Genomic DNA, 24,961 nt, shown 5'->3' with positions numbered 1-24,961 from the left:
AGTCCTCGACTCTTACCTTTGAAGAAGTAGGTTTTCTTGGTGCGCGGAGAGTGCACAGCAGCATCCAGGTTTCCAGGGAGTCCTTTCCACAAGCTTTGGATTCTCATGAGTGGGTTCACTCCGTAGTCAGTGACAGTCCAGACATAGTCACCCTTAAAAGCATATGTCTTATCGTAAGGCCCTGTGAGGAGAATTTAACATGCCGGATTGAAAGAGAAATGAAGGCAGAACGACAGTAACAGTCACATGACTTCCATTCTTGGGGAGCAATTACGTGCAGAGTCAAGGTTACAGCAGTGACATAACAACGGCCCATGCAGCCCCTGTGGAGCCGGCGGGCCTCCAAGCTCCAGGGGTCCCCCCTCAGAACAGTATCCTGAGTGAGTCCGGGGAGGGGGCCCTCTGAAATTTTGTTACACCACTGGGCCAAAGGAAAACCCCACAACCCATATTCACACACAACAAAACACACAATCATGTCTGCAAGCATATTACAAACTACTAGCAAGGCTTTAGCCAAAATAATGCTCCCATTGGCCTCTGGAAGGCACTGTTGCACTCGTGTCTGCTTGCTCCTGTTTAGACTTCAGCCAATGCTACACTCTAGTGGTTCTTAACCTGTGGCCAAGGACCTCTAGAGGTCCGCAACACCTACTCAGGGGGTCTGGGACTGTTTAGAAAGTTAAATTATATTAACAGATGAATAAAGTGTACCTAAATAAAGAAGCAAAATGTAAAATTGGGGGTTCTCAGAAGTCCAAAGGTTAAGAACCACTGCTATCATATAGACTCACTCGTTACACTTCAGCACTAGCGTCATTTTGTTCCCATTGTGACCTCAATCAATAACGTACTCTAGGTGTCCACTAGATGTCACGGTTGCACCAGAGTTAGTCTGCTTCCTCCACGACCTCAGCCGGAGCCATACTCCGCATTGTCATTGCTTCATCAATGGAAGCAGGGAGCAATGGAAAATGGTGCAAGCCTAACCTATACCCAGGGCACAAGTCGAGGGTAAACCCGGGTAGATGTCGTCTACCCACTATTTTCACAGGGTGGACGCCGTGTACCCTGCCAAGACTATTGGCCCCACAGAAATATGCTAAGCTTGTTCCTCTGTAATTTTCGAACACCCGGGACACATACAACAGCGTCTACAGGTTGTCCGCTTTCATTCAAGGTAACAATGTGCAGGCTGCAGATGGCAGGGGGTTTATAAGATTGCAGTTGGGTCCATAACAAAGGCCAAAATTAAGGGGCCATCAGGCCTCCTTTTGTTGGTTTGGAGCTATCAGAAGCCTCACATCTAAATGCATTGGAGGGGAAACATAGGCACACACCTTATGACTTCACATGTACCCAAGAGAGGCATGCCTTTGCCTTTGTTCAGTCCCTGTTTATGAGAGCTATGCATACACTGTAATAATGTCAGGTGTATTGGTCTGTTCTAGTATTTACACAAATAATTTAAATATCACTATTTTGTTTATTTCCTTTATAGCATTACTCATCCCAGTGCAGAGTGTCAGAGAGCTTTATATCACACGTACACATTATACATTGACAGTAAATTATCTATGTGTAAATCAATGTTACAGGTGTGTTACATAAGACAGTGAGGGTTACAAGCTGTAGGAACCACATGTCATTCATAGCTCACTGTGGTTTATTAGGGTTACAATTTATGAACTGCAAGTAACAAAAGAATATGTGTGTTAAAAGCTGCAACCCACTTAACCATTCACATATAATAAAAATCTGTTATCTGTGTGTTACATGATGTGCTTTGCAGGAGACAAATTAGCCCTATATGCTGCATTGACTCAAAACTGGGACTAGAAAAAACACAAATCTCTCCAGCAAATATATTAACCTCCAGAGTTTTCTTACTATTATTAATATTCCCTAAGATTTAGTTGGCACACAGAGATCTATGCAGCAGCTACATTAACCCCATAAGATATTTTAAAATGCAGACTTTGCAATCAATTAAACAGAATAGATTTACTGCCATGTTTCCCCTTGTTGCCAGTTTCTTTGTGGCAGAGTTTTACGCTGATACCCAGATTGTGCATTGGGGTTGTGTCACTTTTTTGGCACAACCCTGATGCAAAATCTCATTTGTTAAATATTGTAATGCGCTCAAATGTACTCATGATAGACTTGCTAAACATATGTGTGAGGTATTAAGATCTGATGTCACTTATTGAGATGTCAGTTCCTATGAGGTCATGGGTTGTGGTGCCACTTCCTGTGATGCCACATGGGATTGCCACACACTGTGATGTCATGTGTCATGATGTCACTTGCACACCGCCTAACTTTGGTATTCCCTCCACTATTTTTTTTTTTTTTTTTAGGACTTTTTGTCCTGCCCGCACTCTACCAGCTGCAGAAAACAATAGTGGATTGTGGTGCATGGCAGCTTTCCACATAGATCTACATTCATAACCGAGGTTCAGTGCTACCATGGAAGGTGTTAAAAAAACAGAAGCCCATTCTTTGGCACATAAATCTAAACAGTCACCCAGAATGCCAACCAATCTGAGTGGCAAGTTTCTCCTGAGCAGCAGGGCCTCTTACCCAATATGATTGCATCCAGGTCATCCTTGCAGGGGTCTGGCCTTGCACTGGTTGGCAGGGGCTTCGGCGGCGTGGTTTGTGGAGTTGGAATGGCTTCCTCTTCTTCTCGGGGGGTTGTCTTTTTGCCTGTACATGCAGAGAAAAAATCAACATAATTAAAAGAACTCGGAGATAGCCTACCAGGAGAAAACACACATATAACCACCCTACCCCTATGCTTAAAAGCAACTGATCTGAGGCTTTTGGGACATTTTGTGAACAGCCGAGAAAATGGGAGCTCTTTACAAAACACTGGGGGACATATTTATACTCTGTTTGCACCGAATTAGCATCATTTTTCTTTACTCTAATTCGGTGCAAAACGAACTCAATATTTATACTTTGGTGCTAGACCCGTCTAGCACCAAATTTATGGAGTTAAAGTAATTTTTTGGAAGTGGAAACCTATCTTGCCTTAATGAGATGCACGGTAGGTGTTCCCGTGCAAAAAATGACTATGGCCTTAACGCCATATTTATACTCCCATGCAAAGATGGTGCACGGGAGGGAGGAGGGGTAAAAAAATGGTCCAAAGCTTGCTTTGCCCCATTTTTTAACGCCTGGATCACGGCAGGCGTTAGAGGACCTCTGTCTCTATTTCCATGGTAGAACACCATGCAATAAACCCAAAGATACCCTCCCCAGGCCCCAGGGACACCCCCACCCACACCAGAGGGACAGCGGAGGATGGGGGACCCCGTCCCAGGTAAGTATTTTATTTTAATTTTTAAAGTGCCATTGGGGGCCCTGAAATGGGCCCCCTACATGGCACTAGGTACATTGGTCATGCCCAGGGAATCCTGGTCCCTTGTGGTGGCCATTGGGGTGGTGGGCATGACTCCTGTCTTTTGAAAGACAGGAGTCAATTGGTATGGATGGTTTTGCATCAGAAAATGACTCTAGGCAGGTTAGTCATTTTTTTTTTTTACTATAACCTGCCTAACGTCATTTTTTGGTGCAAAAACCCCTTCTTCCATACTGCCAGCCCAACGTGACTAAAATCATTTTTTTTGCCACTGGCCTACCCTTTGCACCGGCTTGCACCTTTCCATAAATATGGTGCTCGGCTGGTGCACAGAAATGGTGCAGGCCGGTGCTAAACTTTTTAGTGCTAAATTGTGCAAAACATACAGATAACAAACCAGCCTTTGAAATATTTAAACAAGACTGCTATTTATTTCTAAGTGAGCACAAGTTCCACTCCACAGGTAGGTACATTTGAATTAAAATAGAATCATGAAAAAGAGTGGATCCCAATATTTCACTCTGACATGTTCAAAACAGATTGAACTGTGCAGTTCTGCAGAGGTGGAATTTCCCACATAATTATGCATTTACCATACTTGTCACATAATCAACATCTGCTGCATATTTTGCAGATTTCAACAAAAAAAATTGCTTCAAGCTCACATATCAAATGTTACCACAAAAGCACGACATGCAGGGTCATGCAATGGTAAACTCTTTGTAAATGTTAACTGACTACCTTTTGCATACTGAGTGGGTGTTAAACTGGTACTAAGTGGGTGAAACATTTGACCATCAGACAATAGTAATGCATGTAAAATGACAAACAATTTAAATACCACTGCCACCAAATTTGCTGAATGATGCAACTTAGGCCCAGATGCATTCTTTTTCATGCAAAACTGTGCTAACGCATAGGGGGAACAGGAGGTTGTGCGTCAAAGGATGACTCTAGTATGGTCAGAGGCATAAAAATGCCTCTAACCAGACTAGCGTAATTTCTTTATGTAAAACCCCCATGGACATGACTCCTGTCTTAGTAAAGACAGGAGTCATTCCCACCATCCCAATGGCCATGCCCAGTGGACATAGGTCCCCTGGACATGGCCACTGGGCCCAGTGCCATGTAGGGGGGCCCAACTTAGGCCCTCCAATGGCATTTAAAAAACAAAATACTTACCTTACGTACCTGGGATATGGTCCCCACCATCCTGTGGTGTCCCTTTGATGTGGGTGGGGGTGTCCCTGTCACTAGGGAAGGGCACCTGTGGGCCCATTCCATGGTCTCTGACCATGGAAAATGGCCCACAGGTCCCCTAACGCCTGCCCTGACCCAGGTGTTAAATAGTGGCACTAAGCAAGCTTAGCACCATTATTTAAGCCCCTGTGCGTGATTTTAGCATGCGGGGATAAATATGGCTCTAAGGCCATATCATCATTTGTTGCACGGGAACGCCTACCTTGCATCTCATTGACACCTGCAAGCAAAAAATGGCTTTAACTCCAAAACGTTGGCACTAGACAGGTCTAGCGCCAAAGTATAAATTTGGAGTTAGGTTTGCGCCGAATTTGCATTAAAAAAATGACACAAATTCGGCACAAATGTGGTATAAATATGCCCCTATATTTTGCAGGTTTGCGCCGCTTTTGCATAAAAAAATGACGCTGATGCTGCGCAAAAGAAGTATAAATATGGGCCCTAGTTTCCAAACTCTTTTAGTGCGCTTTGACTGCTGTCATAAAGAGGGCACTGAGTGAAAGCTCTCTTTATTCCATACCTTTGTTTGGGAGCCCTAACTTTTCTGACAATACAGTGGTTGGGTTTATTTTAATCAATAGATGTGTAATATAGTGGACGGAGGGTCACTGCATTCGATGCCACACTCACCGTAGAGGGCTTGAATACCACTGATGTCATCGAAATGGAGCCGGAAGTTAGGTTTGTAGCCGCTGTAGACCGGTGCCATCAGGGCGGTGGAGTACCGTGAGTGGCCAAGCCCCAGTGCATGACCTAGCTCATGGGCCGCAATGATGCGGAGGTTCACCCCGTTGTAGGTCCCTTCAGTCCAGTACTCGTCTTCATCAAAGTGCACCGTCCCTTCCTCTGGGATATCCGCGTGGGCCAGCACCTTACCTGCAGCCAGGGAAGAAACAGAGGTCACAAGGGCGGTGGCCAATGAGGAATTCATGGGTGACACGAACTCTCGAAGGAGGCTATGGTAGTTCTGTAGTGCAGCAATCGTGTAGTAATTCAGAGTTTAGTGCACTATATTGCGGTATTCAGGGCGGTGGTGCCGTTTTCACAGTATACCTATGGATATGCTCCAAGCCTGGCACAATGTAATGCAGTATAGCTATAGTAATGCTGTGGGTTTTACACACCATGCAGTACACGTATATTAATGCCGAGAGTTTGGCACAGTATACTGAGAGCACTGCTGTGGGTTTGGCACATAAGTACGAAGTATGCCTATGGTAACAGTGTAGCACAATATTGCTAAGATAATGTTACAGGGTTTGAGGCTCTACCGTGCTGTGCAGTGTCCATATGTAATGCAGAGTGTGACACAGTCTAGTACAGTATTCATATGATATAGAAGAGGATGTGGTACTTCAAGGTACAGTATTCACTGGTAATGCTGTGGGTTTAGCACATTATAGCGCTATCTGCCATGGAGCGCACAGTGGTTTGTATGGTATAATGCACAATTGATGGACTAATATTGTTCTGTATTTTGGCACAGTATTGTGTAGCATCCCTATGGTGGTGCAGTTTGGCACAGTATAATGCTCAGGATGTGTCCCTTGCTGGTGGACGCCATGATTTTTACACCACTGATATTGCAACGCTGTGAATATGACACACACTACTGCTGGAACTCTAAGTTAATGCACCAAGGCAGGCAGGCTGTAGAGCAACACTCTTTTGGTAATGAGCCTTCCACATAAACGTGTAGTATGTCTATAATAGTGCAGTGGGTTTAGCACAGTATTGTGAATGTTTCGTACTGGCTTGACTCGCTACAGTGCACAATTCCAATGACAACGCTGCACTTTTTGCCCCAGTATTCCTCTTTTCAGGTTGTGGATGATGCACTGTACGGTGACTTACCAGGTCCATCGAAGGGACGTGAACAGCCTGCCCCCCGTCGGTGGAAGGAGATGCGTATGTCGGCGCGCCCACGTTTGACTTCCCGGAACGTCAGAGGTGTGACATCACTCCAGTACTTGAAGGCTGATTGGATAGCTGTGCGGGCCCCGCTGGTCGTCATGTCAGGGGTGTAATTATAAATCCGATAGGTTAAATTTTTCTTTCGCCAGCGTCCTGAGAACAAAACCAGGTACATTTCTATATAATAATTTGTCTAACCACTTGTAAACAATCACATTTTATTTTATTACTGAAAGAACCTACTAGTCCCCAGACACGCTGGTTCTAAAGTTGCCTCATCTTTCAGTAACTTAGGCCCATATTTATACTTTTTTTGCGTCGCATGTGCGTCGTTTTTTTACGCAAAAGCGGCGCAAACTTACAAAGTACAATTATTTTTTGTAAGTTTGCCCCGCTTTCGCGCAAAAAAAATAACGCAAATGCGGCGCAAAAAAAGTATAAATCTGGGTCTAAGACTCTGCAGCGCCCTTTATGGCCAAGAGGCAGATTGTGGGTTTTAGTGGTTTTCAGCTAATGCAGAGATGTGACAGGACGATAGATGTCAGTGCTGCACTAGCAGCGGCTCCTCCGCTAAGGTTGAGGAGCATCACCCCACTCCTTAAAGGAAAAAGGAAAAATAAAATTATAATAACGTAATGTTATTATCATTTTATTTTTCATCTGGAGCCAGGTTAGGGCGGGGTGGGGCTGGGCTGGAGGAGAAGTGGTATGTGCAACATAAGTGCGCATGTGCGTTTAGCGGACCGTGTTGGGCTGGCCAAACAAACATGCGCACCTAACATTTCCTCACCTGGCTGAATTGCACAGCTGGGAGGAGAAAGTGCACAGGGTCCTACTCCCTGTGTGAGCGCTGAACCAGGCTGCTCACACCAATCGTGACGCTGCTGTCATGCTGTTAACAGCAGCATCCTGATTGGCTGAGGGGAGTGTGGGAGCCTGTGTGCTGCCCGGAAGAGGACGAGGCTGCTCAGGACGAGGTCAGAGGAGAGACAAACCCATTTCCAGACAGAGCAGGTAACTGTTTTAAAAAAAAAAAAATATATATATCCCACCTTGCCACCGCTGTTCAGTAACAGTCACCACTGTGCTGCACCAGAGACTGTCAACTCCATGCAGTACCTTAGCAACTGCCACACTTATATATATATTCTAACTGTCCAACAGATGTCACGGTTGCTTTGGTGCCAGTCTACACCTCTCTGGAACTCAACCAACATCTATCGTTAGGGTGCCCAACTTATATTACTGCTACAATATTGAGTCCATGTTTCAACCAAGGATCTCCATCACTGTCATAATTTCATTGGCCACCATGTGTTTCTGCTCTACTAAAATGCCAGTTTGCCCTGAAACTAGAGGTAGTGACATAATGCAACTGAGCAGTGAGTGCCACTGCTACAAAAACGAATGCCTGTCGCCAGTATAAAACAGTTACTGACCACAAGGTGTCACTCCAGTATTTGTCTATTTTCCTCAGGACAATGGCTAATGCCAAACCTTGACTGGACACTGGGGCTGCACATATCTCCTGTTAAATACATAGAGGCTGTTACAACCTACTGCATGCAGTATCCTCTGCTGCAGTTTCCTGACACAGCTATCTAGTTGAAGACAGTCGTGGCTCACTGCGCGATGAAGAGGAATATGAAGAGAAATAAACACTTAATTTAAAAAAAAATACCTGCCTCGCTGCCATCCTGCTCTTTTTTCCTAGTCACTGGAGGCACAGGCTCCCAGCCTGCTCTGCGGCCAATCCTAACGCTGCATGAAAGCAGCATTAGGATTGGCTAGAGCGCCCTGGCTGGGAGCTCCCAGGCAAACTGGGAGCCTTTGCCTACTCTCTCCAGCCTGGCAACACAGTGCCAGGTTGGAGAGAGCACAGTGTGCATGTTTGTTTGGCCGGCCCAAAACGACAGGACAAACATACATGCACACTGAGGGGGAGTGCTGGGCACTCCCCCTTTGTCCCTGTCACCCCGTGGCCCCGCCCCTTTAACAATAAAATAATAATAAACGCAGTTTATTATCGTTTTATTGTTAAAGGTTTGCAGCAGCTGCTGCTCCCAGGGGGGTCGACGCTCCTCCACCACAGGAGAGGAGCATCGATGGTTCCAATGCATCTCTTATCAATGGTACTTAACACAGAAAAACAAAAACCAAAGCATCAGTGGAAGAAGGAGACAATGGTCAGCTCCACCGTCATCTGCTGTTCACTCACCGAGGTGCAAGTATTTAAAGGTCTTCTGGTTGAAGGGGTCCTCGAGGCCACAGCGTGGCTGCCTCATCTGCTCCAGAGTTTCTTCATCCACGAGTCCAGTGACGGGCAGCCCGGAGGCCGCCTGGAAAGATCTAGAAGGAGGAAGCGGAATGGCGGTTACTATTCAATTGCCAGGCGAAGTTCTTCCATTAAGACTTCAGTCCGAAATCCTTCAAAATTGTTCTACAGTCTTGCGTTTTATATTTTTTTAAACTACTACCTGAGACTGCACACACTCAGAAAGCCAGGCAAGCTGTAACATTACTGGGCCCCTGACATCTCATCAGTATTGCTGTTTAATATTGGATCTGGAGGTCTCATTTGATTAGCATCAGCTGTCCCGGTGCTTATTATTGGCCACACTGATAACCGCCAGAAAGGACAACTGGCTGAGCTGAGAGCACAACCTCTCCTCTGTAGCCTCCAATATTTGAAAGGTCCTACTTTATGTAGTTCCCAAATTGCAGGCTGAGAGTACCTCCATCCACATACATGAAACACAGTCGTTCATGAACATCTGCAAACAACACCTCAAAAGTCTGCACACAGGCAACAAAGGTGTGAGCACCAGAAAGTCACAGAAGGACCAAAAGCGCTTGGGAGTGAAAATGCACACAGGATAGTCCGAAAGGATACATGAACCATGGCCACCCTTCTACCGTGCACCGCCACCACATCAACTACACTTACTTGGGATAGAAAAATGTGTGGATGTGGACGTCGCACTGGCTCCGTACACCCAACACAAACACACCTGTTGAGTAAATGCACAAACACAAATAATAGTCTCCTTTAGAGAACTAAGCATCAAGAGACCAAGTAATCTGCGAAAGTTGTGCTATACTAAAACTGCTTAACATAATAGAGAAATGGCAGCCATTTTGAAACCGGTATGTTGACATCAATTGAAAAGAACTTCCTGTCATTTGTTGCCTGAGCCTGCTTTGAAAAGACACATTTGCAGAACTGATGGATCTCTGTGTTTCCCCTCACTCCAAAACCTCTGAATAATGATATATTTGGAACAAATTTGTCAAGTGGTAGGAGTATTTATTTTTAGCACTGATTATGCCTGACAAGGCATGGCAGTGCTTAGTGGACGAATAGCACTCCACTCTGTGGGAGCCGGAGTCAGTAATTTAGAAAAGTTTAAGGGTTAGAGTTCGTCACACTGTTTCCGTGCACTGTCATGTATTTTCCACATTTTTCTTGTGCAAAGTTACTGGAAAATTCCACATATGGATGTTAAATTATTATGTCCTCAGATTATATGGGAGGCTTTACACCAGTGGTTCTTAACCTTCTGACTTCTGTGGACCCCCAGTTTATCATAGTGGAACCCAAGGACCCTCACTGAATCATTATTAAAATTGGGGGGCCCCCTCCCACTGAGTCATTACTGGAAGCCAGTGACGCAGATCTAAACATTGTTGATGATTTGAACCAAAAAACAATACACAAAAAATACAGAAACAAGTGTTCATCAAACACATACACAAATGATAACACATTTTATTTAATTTGCAAACAAATATAAATAAATAAAATAATAATAGGAAGGTTGGAGCTTTTCTAAATTCATTTGAAGCAACACATCGTCCATACTATATTTTGTTAAAGCATCTGCACTGCTCCTTCGAATAAATATGAGGAAACTAATGTTTAGCCTCCAATTTCAAATGTGTTGACATTTACAGTACATTTTAAAAATGTTCAATTGTGCAGTTAGCCTATAGTTGTGAGCAGATTATATTCTAGTTGTCATGCAATTTGAACAGAGATCTAAATGCTTTTATTTATGGAATAGCTCTGTTAAATAGGAACAAAATCTCAATGCTATTGAGTAAGAGGAGCATGTCGTTTCAGGGCATAGTATGGGGGGGGCTACTTACCCATGCAGGTAATATGAAGCTCTTCTGCGTTTAACAGTTTCTCATTTCACTTTGTACCTTCTGGTCAACGCCTGGCCGATGTATCACCTTCAACATTGGTAAAGTCTATTGCAGAGCAGGGCAGTCATCGCCAGTTACACTACCATAAGCAGAATGATCAGCGACAGCATGAAAAGCAATATTTACTGTCGCGTGTCTACAATATCGACAGATCAAGGGCAGTACAAGCCAAGTTCTGCAGGTGCATGAACGACAGAGCCACAGTATGCCTCAAAGACCTGACTGTCCCTGGACTACCTCAACCAACACCTGAGCCTCTCTAATCTCATTAGGGCTTCCAGGGTCAGTGAAGACTGCAAGCTGATTCCTTCCACTTTCGCAGGGAAGCTGGTTGTTCTCTGTGTAGGCCTTGGACTACAGAAATTCTTGGCACACCGCGTCACCAGGCACATTGCCTAAAACAGCACATCCCTGCTCAGCAGATTGGACCACAAAAGATCTCTTCATGTAAAGTAAAACACAAGCAGGCTTTCCTCTTCAATGAAACGTCTAATTTATAGGGGTTCATACAGGAATGCATGAGTGAATGAATGAGAGAGCATCTCTGGGGACTGAACTGATTCATGGCAATATTCTTGGACCAGGGTATTCAGGGTTTTTTTTCGGAAAAGATTAGCTTTTTTTAGTATTTCAGTTGTGAGAAATGTGAGTTTCTCCAGGGAAGGGCAAATTTAGGGGGTCAGCTCCCAAATTAGACAGAAGTAAGCATCGATTTCCCCTGCACTGCTTGTTGTCAGTTATTTTTGATGGGTTTGGGTTTTTAAGTCATTTAGTAGATCAGTGACACATGCTTGCCAATTAAATTATGACAGTGATGGAGATCCTTGGGTGAACCAGGAACTTAACACGTTTGTCTTTTTTGCTACATTTTGGTTTAATAGAGAAACCATTGTCGTAAACTTGTTTTAGAAACTGATTGGTCACCACAAGGTAGCTAAATGCATTACATATTGGGTCACCAAAAGTGAGAGAATCGGTTTGCTATTTGGCCGAAGAAGCTTGGGAACCATGTTGGAGAAGGGGTTGACCTATAACATTTTAGTGTTGATGGCGCTACCGCGGACTAGATGGTGAACCCTAGAAGATATAGTTCATATATGCCAATAGAACCAATTCAGGCGGGGGACTCCCGATTTTTTAAACAAAAAAAATCTTTTATTTTAGCTGTCTATCCCCAAAATTACCTCTGCTTTATTATACGTCAATGGGGAAAATACATTCCCCCAATTTCTTTAAAAATATCCTACTTTCCTATTCTAAAATGTTGGCACGTATTATAGTTTCCAACATAAGGGTGACAGGCCATAGGTTTTGAGGCCCATTCCTGCCTACAGATTTGACAGTATCATCCTACTCTTTGTTTCTAAGCGGTCCCGCAGCACTTCCTGTCATGTGTGGCCTTGAAAAAATATGAACAAACCATTCAGCGTGGCCCGCCCTCAGGCTGATAGACCAGAGTTTGTGGCTAATCACAGCCATGTGCTAAGAACTCATCCAATGAGGATCTGCAGGGGCGGTGCCGAGTACCAGTCACTTAAATGCCTCAGCCAGAGCTGTGATCCTTTCATGCATGGACTGAACATAGTGCCCTGAACACTGGAATGTGCAGGCTGAAGTATGAAAGCGTGATGCGGGGACTTCACTAGTGGGTGAAAGCCGTTCAGACTCTACATGAAAGCTTCTTCCCCTGCCTCCTCCAAAAAGTCAAAGATGGCGTCGCAGTTCTTTTGCCCGGCATAGGAACATACAAGAGGCCCCTCTTCATGGAGGTGTAGTTGCATGCACTGCCACGGGAGCAGGAGCTGGAATCACTTTTCTGCTCAGACCTGCCCCGGCCCTGATAGTAGGTGAATGCTCGACACCTTCAGATTCGGGGTGGAATATCATTGACTCCTCTGCACTCAGTGAAGCTCTCTATGGAATCTAAATGTGGCCATGTGACACAAGGCCACCAGTTACTGCTTCTATGTGAGAGAAGCTTGCACAGCTGCTGTACATATTCTATGTGTGAGGAAGCACGCACAGCTGCTACCTGTGTTTGAGTGAACCTCGGGCTGCTGTCACCTGCTCTGTGTCCTGCTCGTGACGGGAAGGTCTGCACTGCGCGTGCTGTTCTGTTATTATCATTAGTCGACACCCAACTGTTGCCAGAAAGAAAGGCAAAAATAGCAAGGATTTTTTTTATTTATTTCAATATCTGTTTTCTTCTTTTTATTTGTTCAGGAATGTAACTCCACCAGCTTTACCCCTATATGTTCTAATCATCTTCCTATTACAGTGATGAACCTAGCCTGAATTTGAATTAAGAAATTGCTGTCATCGACCGAAGTGTCGTACTCGGAATGTAGGGGGTAATTTTCCTTCTACTGTATGTAGATGAACTGCCCCCCATACACTTGAACAATAATCAGAGACACTTGCAATGAACCCGCTCAATCACAAGCGGTCAATGAATGGTCGTTTTGGCCTCAGCAATCTGCTCTGTTTTCCTAAGGCCAGAGCCAACGTGTACTCCTATTTTGTGGTCATTGAAGGTGGGTTCGGTTTTGTTATCCTTGGCCGTATATTTTTAAAAGACAGATTGGTACATTTTTTTTTACATATTGTAGCAGCAAGGTCAATTCTATGTATATGGATGCCTGATCCCTACCAACAGTAGTTGTTTTGCTCCCACTCAGTGGTAGGTAGCTGTTCTTCATCCAAATCTATTTTTTTCTAGATATAAGGTCAATGTAGCGCTGTTGGAGTTTGCCTTGTTTGCTCAAAATGAGGGTGTCCTCAGCATAAAACTGGCGTCTAACACTATGCTTTTTAAGGACATCCAACAACTGCCTTCCATAAAAATTCTATATGCAGTGCAATGGGTGGATGCTGTGTCTTAGCGAAGAATGATAACAATCAAATTATTAAGGTGTGAAAAGGCAATGTACTGAGACAATGCGTAACTTGCACCACTACCTATTTCAAAATTGTTTTTTCAAACGATGTAAAATAGAACTCTGTGCCTTTGAATATTGAGGACAAAGGCTGAGCGGGCTCTGGAATTTATTTTACCCAAGCTTTTACCTCCCCTAAGACACACCCCCGCCCACCTTACAGCTTCCACCTCAACACCTATTCCACTTTCACCTATCGCATGGTTTCTTTTAAGAACCCCTCAATACCTTCAACCATCAACATAGGAAGTGACTTCACTTGATATCCTATCATTCACTGACACAGAAAGTGACGTCACTGAATTTCCCATCTTCCATCTGGACAGTAAGTGACATTACTGGTATCCCTGCCAAACCGTCTTTAAAAGAAAAAGCCAAGAAAGGGGACTTAATTTCCCAGCACCCATCAGCATAGGAGGTGACATCACTGGATCTCCCATCATCCACTTGCACAGGAAGTTACATCACCGAATGCCTAAACCCTCACCCTACACTGTACGCCACATGCAAATCAAGACCCTCTCTCATGCATGCTTCTCAACACGCAAACACTACCGAAATATGGCACCTGCTGAGCAGCGACGCATCCTACATCTTCTTCATAATAGAGACCTGGCTCAAACCCTTATGTGCTCCGACATCACCACAGCAATCCCAGCAGGCTACAAGATTGAAAGGACCTTATTCACAAGCCAGTAGGAGGACTCCCTATTATCAACACGGAATCCATCAAATACACCTCATCCACAGAGAACAGCACCCCAATCATGGAACACCTTCACTTCAAGCTTCTTCAAGCTGCAAATCTCTGAAAGCTTCACCTTGAATGGCACCCTCGCCTACTGATCTTCCGGACCATGAGCCACCTTTACCAACCTCATCATGAACTTCGTCTCTCTGCTCATCATCGAATCCAGAGCCTGCATTCTTCTTGGGGACCTCAACTTTCATCTGGAAGACCAAACGGCCCCTGCCCACAGCACGCCTCAAAAGCTTGTGTAATATCAGACTCACCCAGCTCATCTCAGAAGAAACCAACACCGAGAGGACACACATTGGACCCCATCTTCACCACAAGCAACAGCATTGAATACAACTCCACCACACCAATCACATGGACAGAACACTCCATCATCCACTTCCAAATCATCACACATCAAGTCAACACCCCTACCAGGTTCAGCATACCAAGCCATAGCTGGGGGGGGGAAATCATAGAGGCAGACTGGCTCAGCGCCCTCAGCATGGATCAACCTAGCTCCACTGACAACCTCAACAAGGACATCAACAACTAGATCAAGAACTGTGTGGACTCCCTGGCACCCATCAAATCCAACAGTCAGTGTAAATCAAACAAATAGGCCAGCTGGTACACAGTAAACCTCTGAGATACCAAACAACACTGTAAACAGCTAGAAAGGATATTGAGAGCCAGCTACAACACCACCAACGGAACTACCTATAAAGCTGCACTTCGGCGCTATGACCAGCAAATAAGAGACACAAAGAAAAAAACACTAGTGGACCACATCTAAGGAAGCTCCAACAGCTGCAATGAGATCTTCTTGATCTTCAAAGATTTCACTGCACCCTCAGCCACTGTCAACATCGCTGCCTCCCAACAACTCTGTGACAACCTATCCAACTTCTATCACAGCAAAATCTCAAACATGTAGAGCAAAATCGCACACAAATCCCAACCAAGATAGCGACATGACCGAATGAACAACACTTACCAGAAAGGACACAGTGGCAATCATGCCAATCAGGGGCCCTGGACCCATGCCCCCACCACATCTACAGCCACGGAACATGACTAATCAGCACCACCCTGACCCACATCATAAGCACTTCCATCATGTCCACCACTTTCCCAGATGAATGGAAACTTGCAGAAATCAATGCCCTCCTCTGGAAGCCCCCAGCAGACCCAACTGAACTGGGCAACTTACTACCCATCTCCCTCTTTCCCTATCCAGCCAAAGTGATTGAGAAGTCCATCAACAAGCAACTCATAATCCACCTCAAAACGTCACCATCTTCTAGACAAAAATCAAAATTCAGAAAGTACCACAGCACTGAAACAGCACTCATCGCGGCCACCAATTACATTCAAATCATCATGACTGAGGAGAAACAGCAGCCCTCATCCTGCGCGAGCTCTTCATGACCTTCAACACTGTCGCCTACAAAACCCCCAACAGAAGACCCTACAAGATTGGTATACAAGTATCTGCTCTCAAATGGATATGTTCCTTTCTCACCAGAAGGACCCAAAAGGTCAGGCTGCCACTTTTCATATTTGAGACCAAAAAACTGAAATGCAGAGTCCCAAAGGGATTGTTCCTCAGCACCACCCTTCTCAACATATACATGACACTGCTCGCCAACATCATCCAATCACAAGACATCACCATCATCTCCTATGCCGATGACACCCAACTTATCCTTTCCCTGACGGATAGACGACTACCACCAGAACCACCTTCACCACCTGCATGATGATGGTAGCAGACTAGCTACGAACCAACTGACTGAAGCTCTCCGACAAAACAGAAGTACTGGCCTTCTGCAATAAAACCTCCCCATGGGACTGCACCTGGTGGCTGTCAGAGGTATGACAACACACACAGACCATGCAAGAAATCTATGGATCATCCTAGACGAGAAGCTCAACACAGTGGTTTAAGTCAGCATAGTGTGCACCTCCTGTTTTCACATCCTACACATGCTATAAAAGATCTTCAGACGGCTGCCTCAGAACACCAGATGGTCTGTCACACAAGCATTTATAATCAGCAGGCTAGACTACGGCAACACTCTCTATGCTTGAAACTCCAAACAACTCCTAAACAGAATCCAGGCCATCCAGAACACCTGTGCAAGACACACTCCATCTCCCATGCCACACTCACACCATACCTCAGGAAGCCTCACTGGTCCCCATTCACAAGAGCAGTCAATCCAAACTTTTCATGCACTCATACAAAGCCTAACACAATAAAGGACCAGAATACTTGAACAGCCACATACATTTTCATCAGACACCTACAGTCTGCCTCAATCTCACCCAGGGGTGGTTCAGTCATAGGGGCGTTGACCCCCTGACTGCGAGCCATTACTTACATTCATATATACATATGTATGCCACCAAGAGCTGCCTCTCCTGGCAGACAGTAGGCGTAATGTTTTTACTAGAAGATGTTGTCTATTGGTGACAGGCAGCTAGGGTTGGTTAACTGAACTATGCATGTCAGGTTGACTAGTACTTTGCTTATGGCTAGCTTGAAATGGCAGTCATTACTGTCAGAGAGCTGGGGAAGACAAGATACATCCTCATTGGTCTCGGATGGACCATTGTGGTCACCTGTCCCAGCCAATCCTTGCACTGCTCTTAAGCTGTTTCCTATTAGAAACAGCATGAGAACAGTGCTTTAATTGGCTGAGATGCATAGTACTTAGTTTCACTTTGCCCGTCTGGCAGGCATTGCTCAGCTCTTCAATTCAATGTGCAGTGCAGATGGATTTCAAAGAGTCAGCCCGTGGATGAACAAAGAATATGGACTGCTGAGGTATGTTTATTATTATTTATTGTGTTTATTTATTATACTATGTCTTGTGTCTTATGTAATGTGATGGTACTTATGCAAAGCGCTCCAAAACTGTTGGTCAAATATACGCTGTGTAAAAACTTCAAAAATAAATAAATAAACAATGTTAAGGTAGAAGCAGCAGAAAGTACCCTATAAAGGTCCCACCATTTTTTAAAGTCCCCATCCACCGCGGCTCTCATTCGCACACACTCCCCGCATTCGCAAAAGCAAAATTGGAGGTTGCTCATTCTTCTACATTGCACCTAAGAGATGTCATGAACTCCTTCAACACAGCACAGCTTCATCCCCACTTCCTGAGTTCTGCAAGAAGCTGAAGTCCTGGTCCTTCGTATAAGCGCCTTGGAGACCACATACCTGCCCATGTGCCTAGATACCCTCTTGTGTGACTAGTGAGCTATAGAAATCAACATAACATAACATAGAAATTAACATAACATAACATACCTCTAGAGGCCACATTCACCTACCTCAGTGCTTCCTCAATGTCCGTGATCTGAAACTCATAGGATGGCTTCTCCAGCGGTTTGTGTAGGTACCCAAACTGTAATAGGTAAAGCTGGGGAGGAATTAAAATCCAGCATTATTCATAGGTAAACTGAGCAGATACAAGGGTGTTTAGACATAATAGCCAACCTGTCTAACCGTGTTTCATCTTCACAATAAGACTGACAAATGAGGAAGAGACCAGGCTTCTGGATGAGCAGTATGTTCTAAAATCAGGACAATACTCTCAACAAAAAAACCAAGCATTGTAAAACCCAGTAGGTCTTGTCTTTTGGCTGCTAATGCTGACCTATTGGCTTTTCTAGTACTCTTTGCAGATGGTATTCAGCATTAGCAACAAAAAAAATGTTTTTTGCGGATAAAAGTGCGATATGTAAGCACACCTATGTCATCATACATGCATCTATCTATATGCATCATGACATGACAGTGGGCCCAGTCTGATGACGCATGCGTGCATATTGCATGACTTGGCCACATTTTATTTTTTATTTACCATTCCAAGATGGTGGATGCCAACCTTAGAGCTGTAATTAAAAAATTAATAAATTAAACAGCTCTGAAAATGCATTTTGTAGAAGGAGCAGCCTGAGTACAAACTGCAACTGCCGGGCCTTCCAATAGTCAATTCAAAGGACTGCGAGGGGTGGGGGAGAAGTCAGCATAGGGGCAGGGGAGCAAAAGGGGAGCTTGAGGCAGGTGGGGTACATTTAAAAAAGTCACAGAGGGGTGGTTGAGGCAAAAGATGAGCAGGAGGTGTGGGGAGACAAGGGTGCAACTCCCATCGAGTGTTGAAAGAAGACGGAAACGTTATTCCCTGAATGTGAGCAGTACAAGAGTACACGTCATCCAATCAAAAGGGTGAGAAAGAAGCTATGAAGGAAGAGGGGAAAACAGAAAAAGAGGAAGATAAGATATTGAATGAGAAGCAAGCAAATAGGATTGACAAGAAAGCCAACAAAAGGTAAGCAAAGGGCTGGCCCTAAACCCACTGTAAGTACCAGTACTGTCCACAATAGGCCTTCGATAACAGACAACTCAAGATGACTGCAGGCAAGACTCAAACAAAGGAAACACCAGATATGGAGAAGTCTGTTATCTGTTTAGAATAAAGTCTCAAGCAACGCCATGCCACAAGGTGGCTCTGCTCTTTTTGGTGTCTGATCCTGATTGAGAGGGTGTTGTTTGCAGCACCAATGTCTATCTTTGACTTTCTACATCATGGTTCGAAGACATCTGTATGAAAGCAGGTGCATGTAACTGTGGTCAGAAAAAGAACAGTTGCTTTAAACTCACCTACAGAGCACTATAACATTCACATTTGAAAGTCCACCTAACAATAATTCATTCAAGTGGAGAAGGGGGTTTGAAGAGACCTGCCAGGCTAAGGATCCACAGCGTTATATGGCACAGCTGGGACTGAACGCCACCTCCAGCTCATAAGAATTGAAATTGCAAGAAGATGCCAACAGTGGAAAGAGTGTCTCTCCTAAGCATATCTGGGCATCTACATTGCCTCAAATCCATGGAATGTATCCAACAGATCGGGGCTCACAGAAAACCTGCCCCTCTCCAGCTCCAGCAGCCCGGCTGAGAACCCCAAAGCAGCCAACGCCGCTGGAGGCAGCAGGGCTGTCCCTGTTGATAAACATGTGTAGCCTCCAAGCTTGAACTCATGGGAACGGAAATGTATTCCTGCACTGCGGGGAAGGAGCCAAGATACAGCAGAAAGAAATCAGCTTTGAAACACAAGCCAGGGTCCATCTTAGACTAAACAGATACAGCAGAGTCAACAACAGTGCCGGGTCCCCTTGCCAACACAGAACAGCGACTGCAGAGAAGTGCTCACTCCCCTGGCACGTAAAAGCAGAACAGAACAGGCAGCTGGTGGCAGTACACTGTACGCTTTCCTTGAGGACGGTAGAGGTACAACACAGCCCAAGTGCAAGCTTCCGTCACACATTACACACATATCGAACAGGCAGCCACAGCGGTGTAGGAATCCCTCGTGCAGAGAACTAATGCACACAGCAGCAGTGCAACATTCTGCCACACACAAGCATGTCCTGCAGCAGCAGGAAAACACATGCCCGGCATAAGGAGCAATACAAGCATCCCCGTAGCTGCCAAGCTGGCCGGCTATGAATGATATCTGAGCGAGTCCTAGTCTTTTACAAACAGCTTGACTTTTGGGGAATTGTCTATTTTTTCACCATGAAATCTTATGCATAGAAATCAAATACTGCTACATTTCTGCTGGGTTAAAAGCCATGTCACAGACCACATCGGGCCAATTGCTGGACAGATTCAGTACAGGCAACAAAGCAAGCTTCACCCACACAAAAGGGACAGCCAGTACCAGGATGAACTTCACTCGCATGTAAAATAATTACAGCACAAGCAGCAGAAGTGCAAGTTTTACTAAAACAGGCAGGACTGGCACAGTGCAGACAGCAAGAGAGGGAGCAGCGCCGACCCATAGAAGGGACAACTGAAGGATCTCAATTGCAAGCTTCTTCTACACAATGAGCAAAGTTCACAAACACCACTGAGCGTGCAAGGTGCAGTCAGAAATCTCGTCTTCCTCATATGAAATACATGCAAAGCAAACGTACATCACACAGACACAGTGCGGGAAGCAGAGCAAATTACACACACACAAAGCAGCAATGTAAGCTTTACTTACACGCGGACAGCGTTACTTAAACAGCAGCACGACACACACGTTGAACATATTCTGCATAAGCAGCAGTGCAGGCTACACCCAGACACACACCACAGGCAGCAGCAGTGCAGGCTACACCCAGACACACACCACAAGCAGCAGCAGTGCAGGCTACACTTACCCCCAGAATATGTGCAGCAATCCAACACGCAAACACACCGAACAGACGCTGCACAGGCGCCAGCTTTGCAAGCGTCATCGCACGCAGAAAGTGTATGTAAGTGGCATTCACATAGGGCAGACAGCTGCAGAAGAGCGTGGTAGGCGTTAAAAGCAAAGGTATGTTCAAGGAGTGATTGCAGGTATAAGATGCTTTCCGACAGCGACGCAGGACTGGTACAACTCTTTCAAGAAGTTTCTTCCTCCCTTTGCTACATAGGAGCATGCTGGGGGGTGGGGGGGCATACAAAAGAGTAAAATTATTCAAGGCCCTGGTTGTAGCTCAGAAAGCTACTTTGTTAGGAAGTACAGGCATGAAATATATATATATATATATATATATATATATCTCCCAGGGTGCATATGTTGAAGAGACACTTTAATAGAGAAGAGCATGTCATATCTGTTTTCATATAGTATTACTCTGGAATGTATACAAAGTCTTTAACAGAACTCATTATTAAAATGAACTCAGAGTAATATCTGCGAGGATCCACCCGACCATATGTCCACACAGATGCTTGCAGGCGGCGTATTACACCAGAGAGATATTTCACTGACGCGACAGAAGACTTACTGTGGCTTCATCCTCCGGCACAAGGTCGCCAGGAATGTATGCTGCGTAACCACCAGCCAGGATGACCGAAAGAAGGAGGAGACGGCTCATTGTCACCAGCCAGGAGGTACCAATACCGAGGAGGAGCTGGTGCAGGGATTGCAACAGTGTACCGAACACACCAGGGCGGGTTGAGTCTTCCCAATACTACGAATGTGCAAGTCCTTGAAAAATCATATTTTTTATAGACAGAAAATACAATTTCTGCAAGGTAGGTCCAGTACTAAAAAGTGGAAGAGCTTACAGCAAGATACCACCAGGACTCATAATGTCATAGAATTTCCAGTGAGCTATCATCAATATAAGAAAAGTCAAAGACTTTCTAAAGAGATATTATCATAAATATAAGGAATGTCAAAAAGTTTCCAATGCGACACTAAGACCGTCTCAGAGTGTCCAACGAGGTATCTTCGATATTATGACAGACAAAATGTGTCCTAAGAGCTATATTCAATACTCAAAACGTATCTTCAATTCCCAGAATGTCATAGTTTGCTATAAGGTATTTTAATACGCAAAATGTAATCCAATTAGATATTTCGTTGTTAAAGGATTTCTACCAGCTTTCAAGAACTTCTGCCTCGGACGCCAACTGGTTCCCACGAAGATAAGCCGACGCGTACGAGTTTCCGATACTGTGCGGACCTCGGTGCAGCCGTTTCCGTGTGGATCCCTCCGATCCTGCGAGCGCGCACGGGATCCAGCGCGGTGTGCAGGGAGCTCTCGCAGGCGGCCTTCCTCCGCAGAGATCCCGGGGTGGTGCCGCGGCCTCGAGAGGCTGCCTCTGATCGCCTCTGCCCTCCCCCAGGATCCCCGCGCTTATAGGGAGCCCGCGCCAGGCGTGACTCACCGCGCGCAGACACCCACGCGACCCGTCCCGGCCCCTGAGGAATGGGATCGGAATGCGCCCTTAACCCCTCGATGACGCAGACTTTCACCACCCCACCAACTTGCACTATCGAAAACTAAGGGATGTATGGTGGGCACGGAGGTCTACTTGAACAAAAACATGCTTAAACGAAAGTTTTTCACTTTGCTCTCTGCCACATCTCAGATTACTCAAACTTGCTAGGGTATCTCAGTGGGATAATGCGCCAGTTACACACTGGTGTGCGTTTGATCTGCAGGTCACCGGTTCAAGTTCGGCGTGACGGCTAGGTAAGGAACAACAGCATGTTCAAGGTCATGATCCAAGCAAGGTAGGTCAGTGAGCTAATGGTATATGCATAGGTCGACAGACAACGTGCAGCTATAAGATTCTCTTTTTAGTCAGATAGCTCTCTGTTGCCGTGATCTGCATTTACCTTGCACGTTCGTGTTCCAATACCTGAGATATCTCAGCAGATTAATGTGGGTGCTGCAGACATCTTTTTACAAACTGTCAGTGATAGGTTTTCATTCCAATAACATAGCTCATCCGTGATGTAGCTCAGTGGGTTTATGGGCTTGCTGCAGAGATCGGAACAAAAACTGGGGCTCAAAGGTTAAAATCCAAGTAAAACAGCACAATAAGGAAATGAGTTCGGTGCAGAGACATTTGTATTATGCAGGATGTTTCAGTCTCAGTGAGACTGCTCAGCAGGTCACTGCACCAAATGCAGTGGTCTGTAGTTATCCTGGAGCTCCAATTCCTCAATCGAATTAGAATGCTCAGTTGGTAAATATACTTGCAGTGGAGATCAGTCAGCATGAATGATGCCACCTTGAAGTAATTGAGGGTCTTGCATATCTCACTGACCTGGACAGCTATGTTGGCTGGAATTTAGTCACCTGGTAGGGTTCCCCAAGCTGCACAGGTCAAATGATAAAGACCTAACACAGAGCAATCCACTGGTCCTCCAGGCTGTGGGTTGGGCAAAAGGATAACAACCCTATCCCACAAAAAATATTTGTTACAGAAACATCAACAAGAACCACTAAACCTTCTGGGCAGGAGGGACGTCCAGAGTCTCTGTGTGAGACATGCATGACTGATTGTGGTCAAAGCTGCAAGATAACTACTGCCAAGATGACTGGCGTTCTGCATTTCAAGTGCAAGAATTATATTCTGGAACGTACAGACTACATGTTACACAGGAAAACTGACTCAAGTATCATCAGAGATGAGGCGCTACAACCAAAGTAGGTGGGCAGAATCTGTCAGAATGAAAACCACCACATGAGACATGGTACTCTACTCAGGAAGGGATGATGAAAAACATCACAAAGGAGTGGCATCATTCAGAGCAAGGGGACAAAATAGTGTCTAATAGAATTGAAGCCAGTCATCAGCAGACTCATGACAGCCAGGTTAAAAGGCAGAGACAAACACCACCATTATCCAGTGCAATCATTCAACAAATGACAGAGAGGAAACAATCAAGCATATTTTCTAACAACAGTTGCAAGCTGAGCTTGAAGCTGTCAAGAACCACCATCTGAAGACTGTGATGGGAGACGTGAATGTCTGAAGTGGGAAATGTCAACAGGAACCATGACAGAGCAATGGGAAACGAAGGTTGTTGAACAACGAATAACAATGAGAAAGACTGTTGGAATTTTGTGCCACAAATGATCTGGCCATAAGGGAGACCATCCTCCCCCACCGTGATATTCACAAAGTAACTTGGTGCTCACCCAGTGGTAGAGACAGAAATCAGACTGACAACCTGATGACAAGCGGCACCTGGAAACGCTCACTGCAAGATGTCAGAGTGAGGAGGGAACCAGACCTCAGCAGTGATCCTCAGCTAGTGACCACTTTTGTGAAACTATAGCACAAAAACAAAACATAAAATATCAGAAGGACACCACTTCGATGTGACAAAATTACAGGACTCCAAGACTGAGGAGGCATTCGTCTTATAAATCAAAAACAGGTTCCAACTCCTGGCAGACATGAAAGATCAGTAAGAGCCAGGCGCAGATGCTGTTAACAAGAAATGGAAACAGGCCTCTTCAATTTTGTGAAGAGCAGTGAAACATGCCTGGGGACCAGACAAGGAAGAGAAAAGAATGCATAAGACAAGACACATGGCAAGCTATTGAAGACAGCAGGGCAACAAAGAAGAAACTCACGGAGGCCCAATCTGGGAAGCTGCAGGAGAAGTACAAGCAGTATTACATAGAAGCACACAGAGTATTCAAACGAATGACAAGAGCAGACAATCGGGCGTGCATGGATAATCTTGCCGGCCAAGGAGAGGAGATAGCCAGTAGAGAAGAATGGGGGAAGGTCTTCAGGATCACAGAGATAGTCAGTGGTAAATCTTTTGCAACATACAACATCCCTATCATGGACAAGCAAGGCAGACTACTCACAACAGAGAAAGCACAGGAAAAACCTGGGGCGAGCACTTCAAAGATGTCAAACATACCAGTATCAACAAGCAAAGTAGACAGCCAAGAAGCATGATGTCTCTTGATGTCTCAAGAGAGGGAACGCTCCTGGCCAAGACAACTGGAATGCAGAAATGTTCAAGGCAGACACTGAAATATCAGCCAAGATCCTCCAACCACTGTTTAGATGACTTTGGGAGGGAAAGAAAGTACCAGATGAGCGGAACAAAGGCATCATCGTCATGATTCCAAAGAAGCGTGCATTAACGAACTGTAAGTACTGGCATGCAATTTATTTATTTTGATTCCGAGTAAAATCCTGGCAACAATTATTATACA

At 45.0% G+C, this 24,961-nt stretch overlaps 1 protein-coding gene across 1 annotated transcript in view; it reads right to left on the bottom strand.

Annotated features, from left to right (window-relative positions):
* The window catches only part of MMP19 (matrix metallopeptidase 19), a 33,926-nt gene extending 11,826 nt beyond the window's left edge, over positions 1 to 22,100 (bottom strand). The window contains exons 1-7 of the mRNA XM_069230709.1: positions 21,266 to 22,100; positions 17,768 to 17,856; positions 8,760 to 8,890; positions 6,482 to 6,694; positions 5,258 to 5,503; positions 2,584 to 2,709; positions 17 to 181 (exon numbers count right to left, since the gene is read on the bottom strand). Coding sequence (XP_069086810.1) covers positions 17 to 181; positions 2,584 to 2,709; positions 5,258 to 5,503; positions 6,482 to 6,694; positions 8,760 to 8,890; positions 17,768 to 17,856; positions 21,266 to 21,355 — 1,060 coding nt within the window. The 5' untranslated portion in view covers positions 21,356 to 22,100. The remainder of the gene's footprint in view (positions 1 to 16; positions 182 to 2,583; positions 2,710 to 5,257; positions 5,504 to 6,481; positions 6,695 to 8,759; positions 8,891 to 17,767; positions 17,857 to 21,265) is intronic.
* Between the last annotated feature and the right edge of the window lie 2,861 nt (positions 22,101 to 24,961).

Source organism: Pleurodeles waltl, chromosome 4_2 (assembly GCF_031143425.1).
Source record: "Pleurodeles waltl isolate 20211129_DDA chromosome 4_2, aPleWal1.hap1.20221129, whole genome shotgun sequence".
NCBI classification, from domain to species: Eukaryota; Metazoa; Chordata; class Amphibia; order Caudata; family Salamandridae; genus Pleurodeles; species Pleurodeles waltl.
This window is presented reverse-complemented; position numbering and strand designations above follow the sequence as displayed.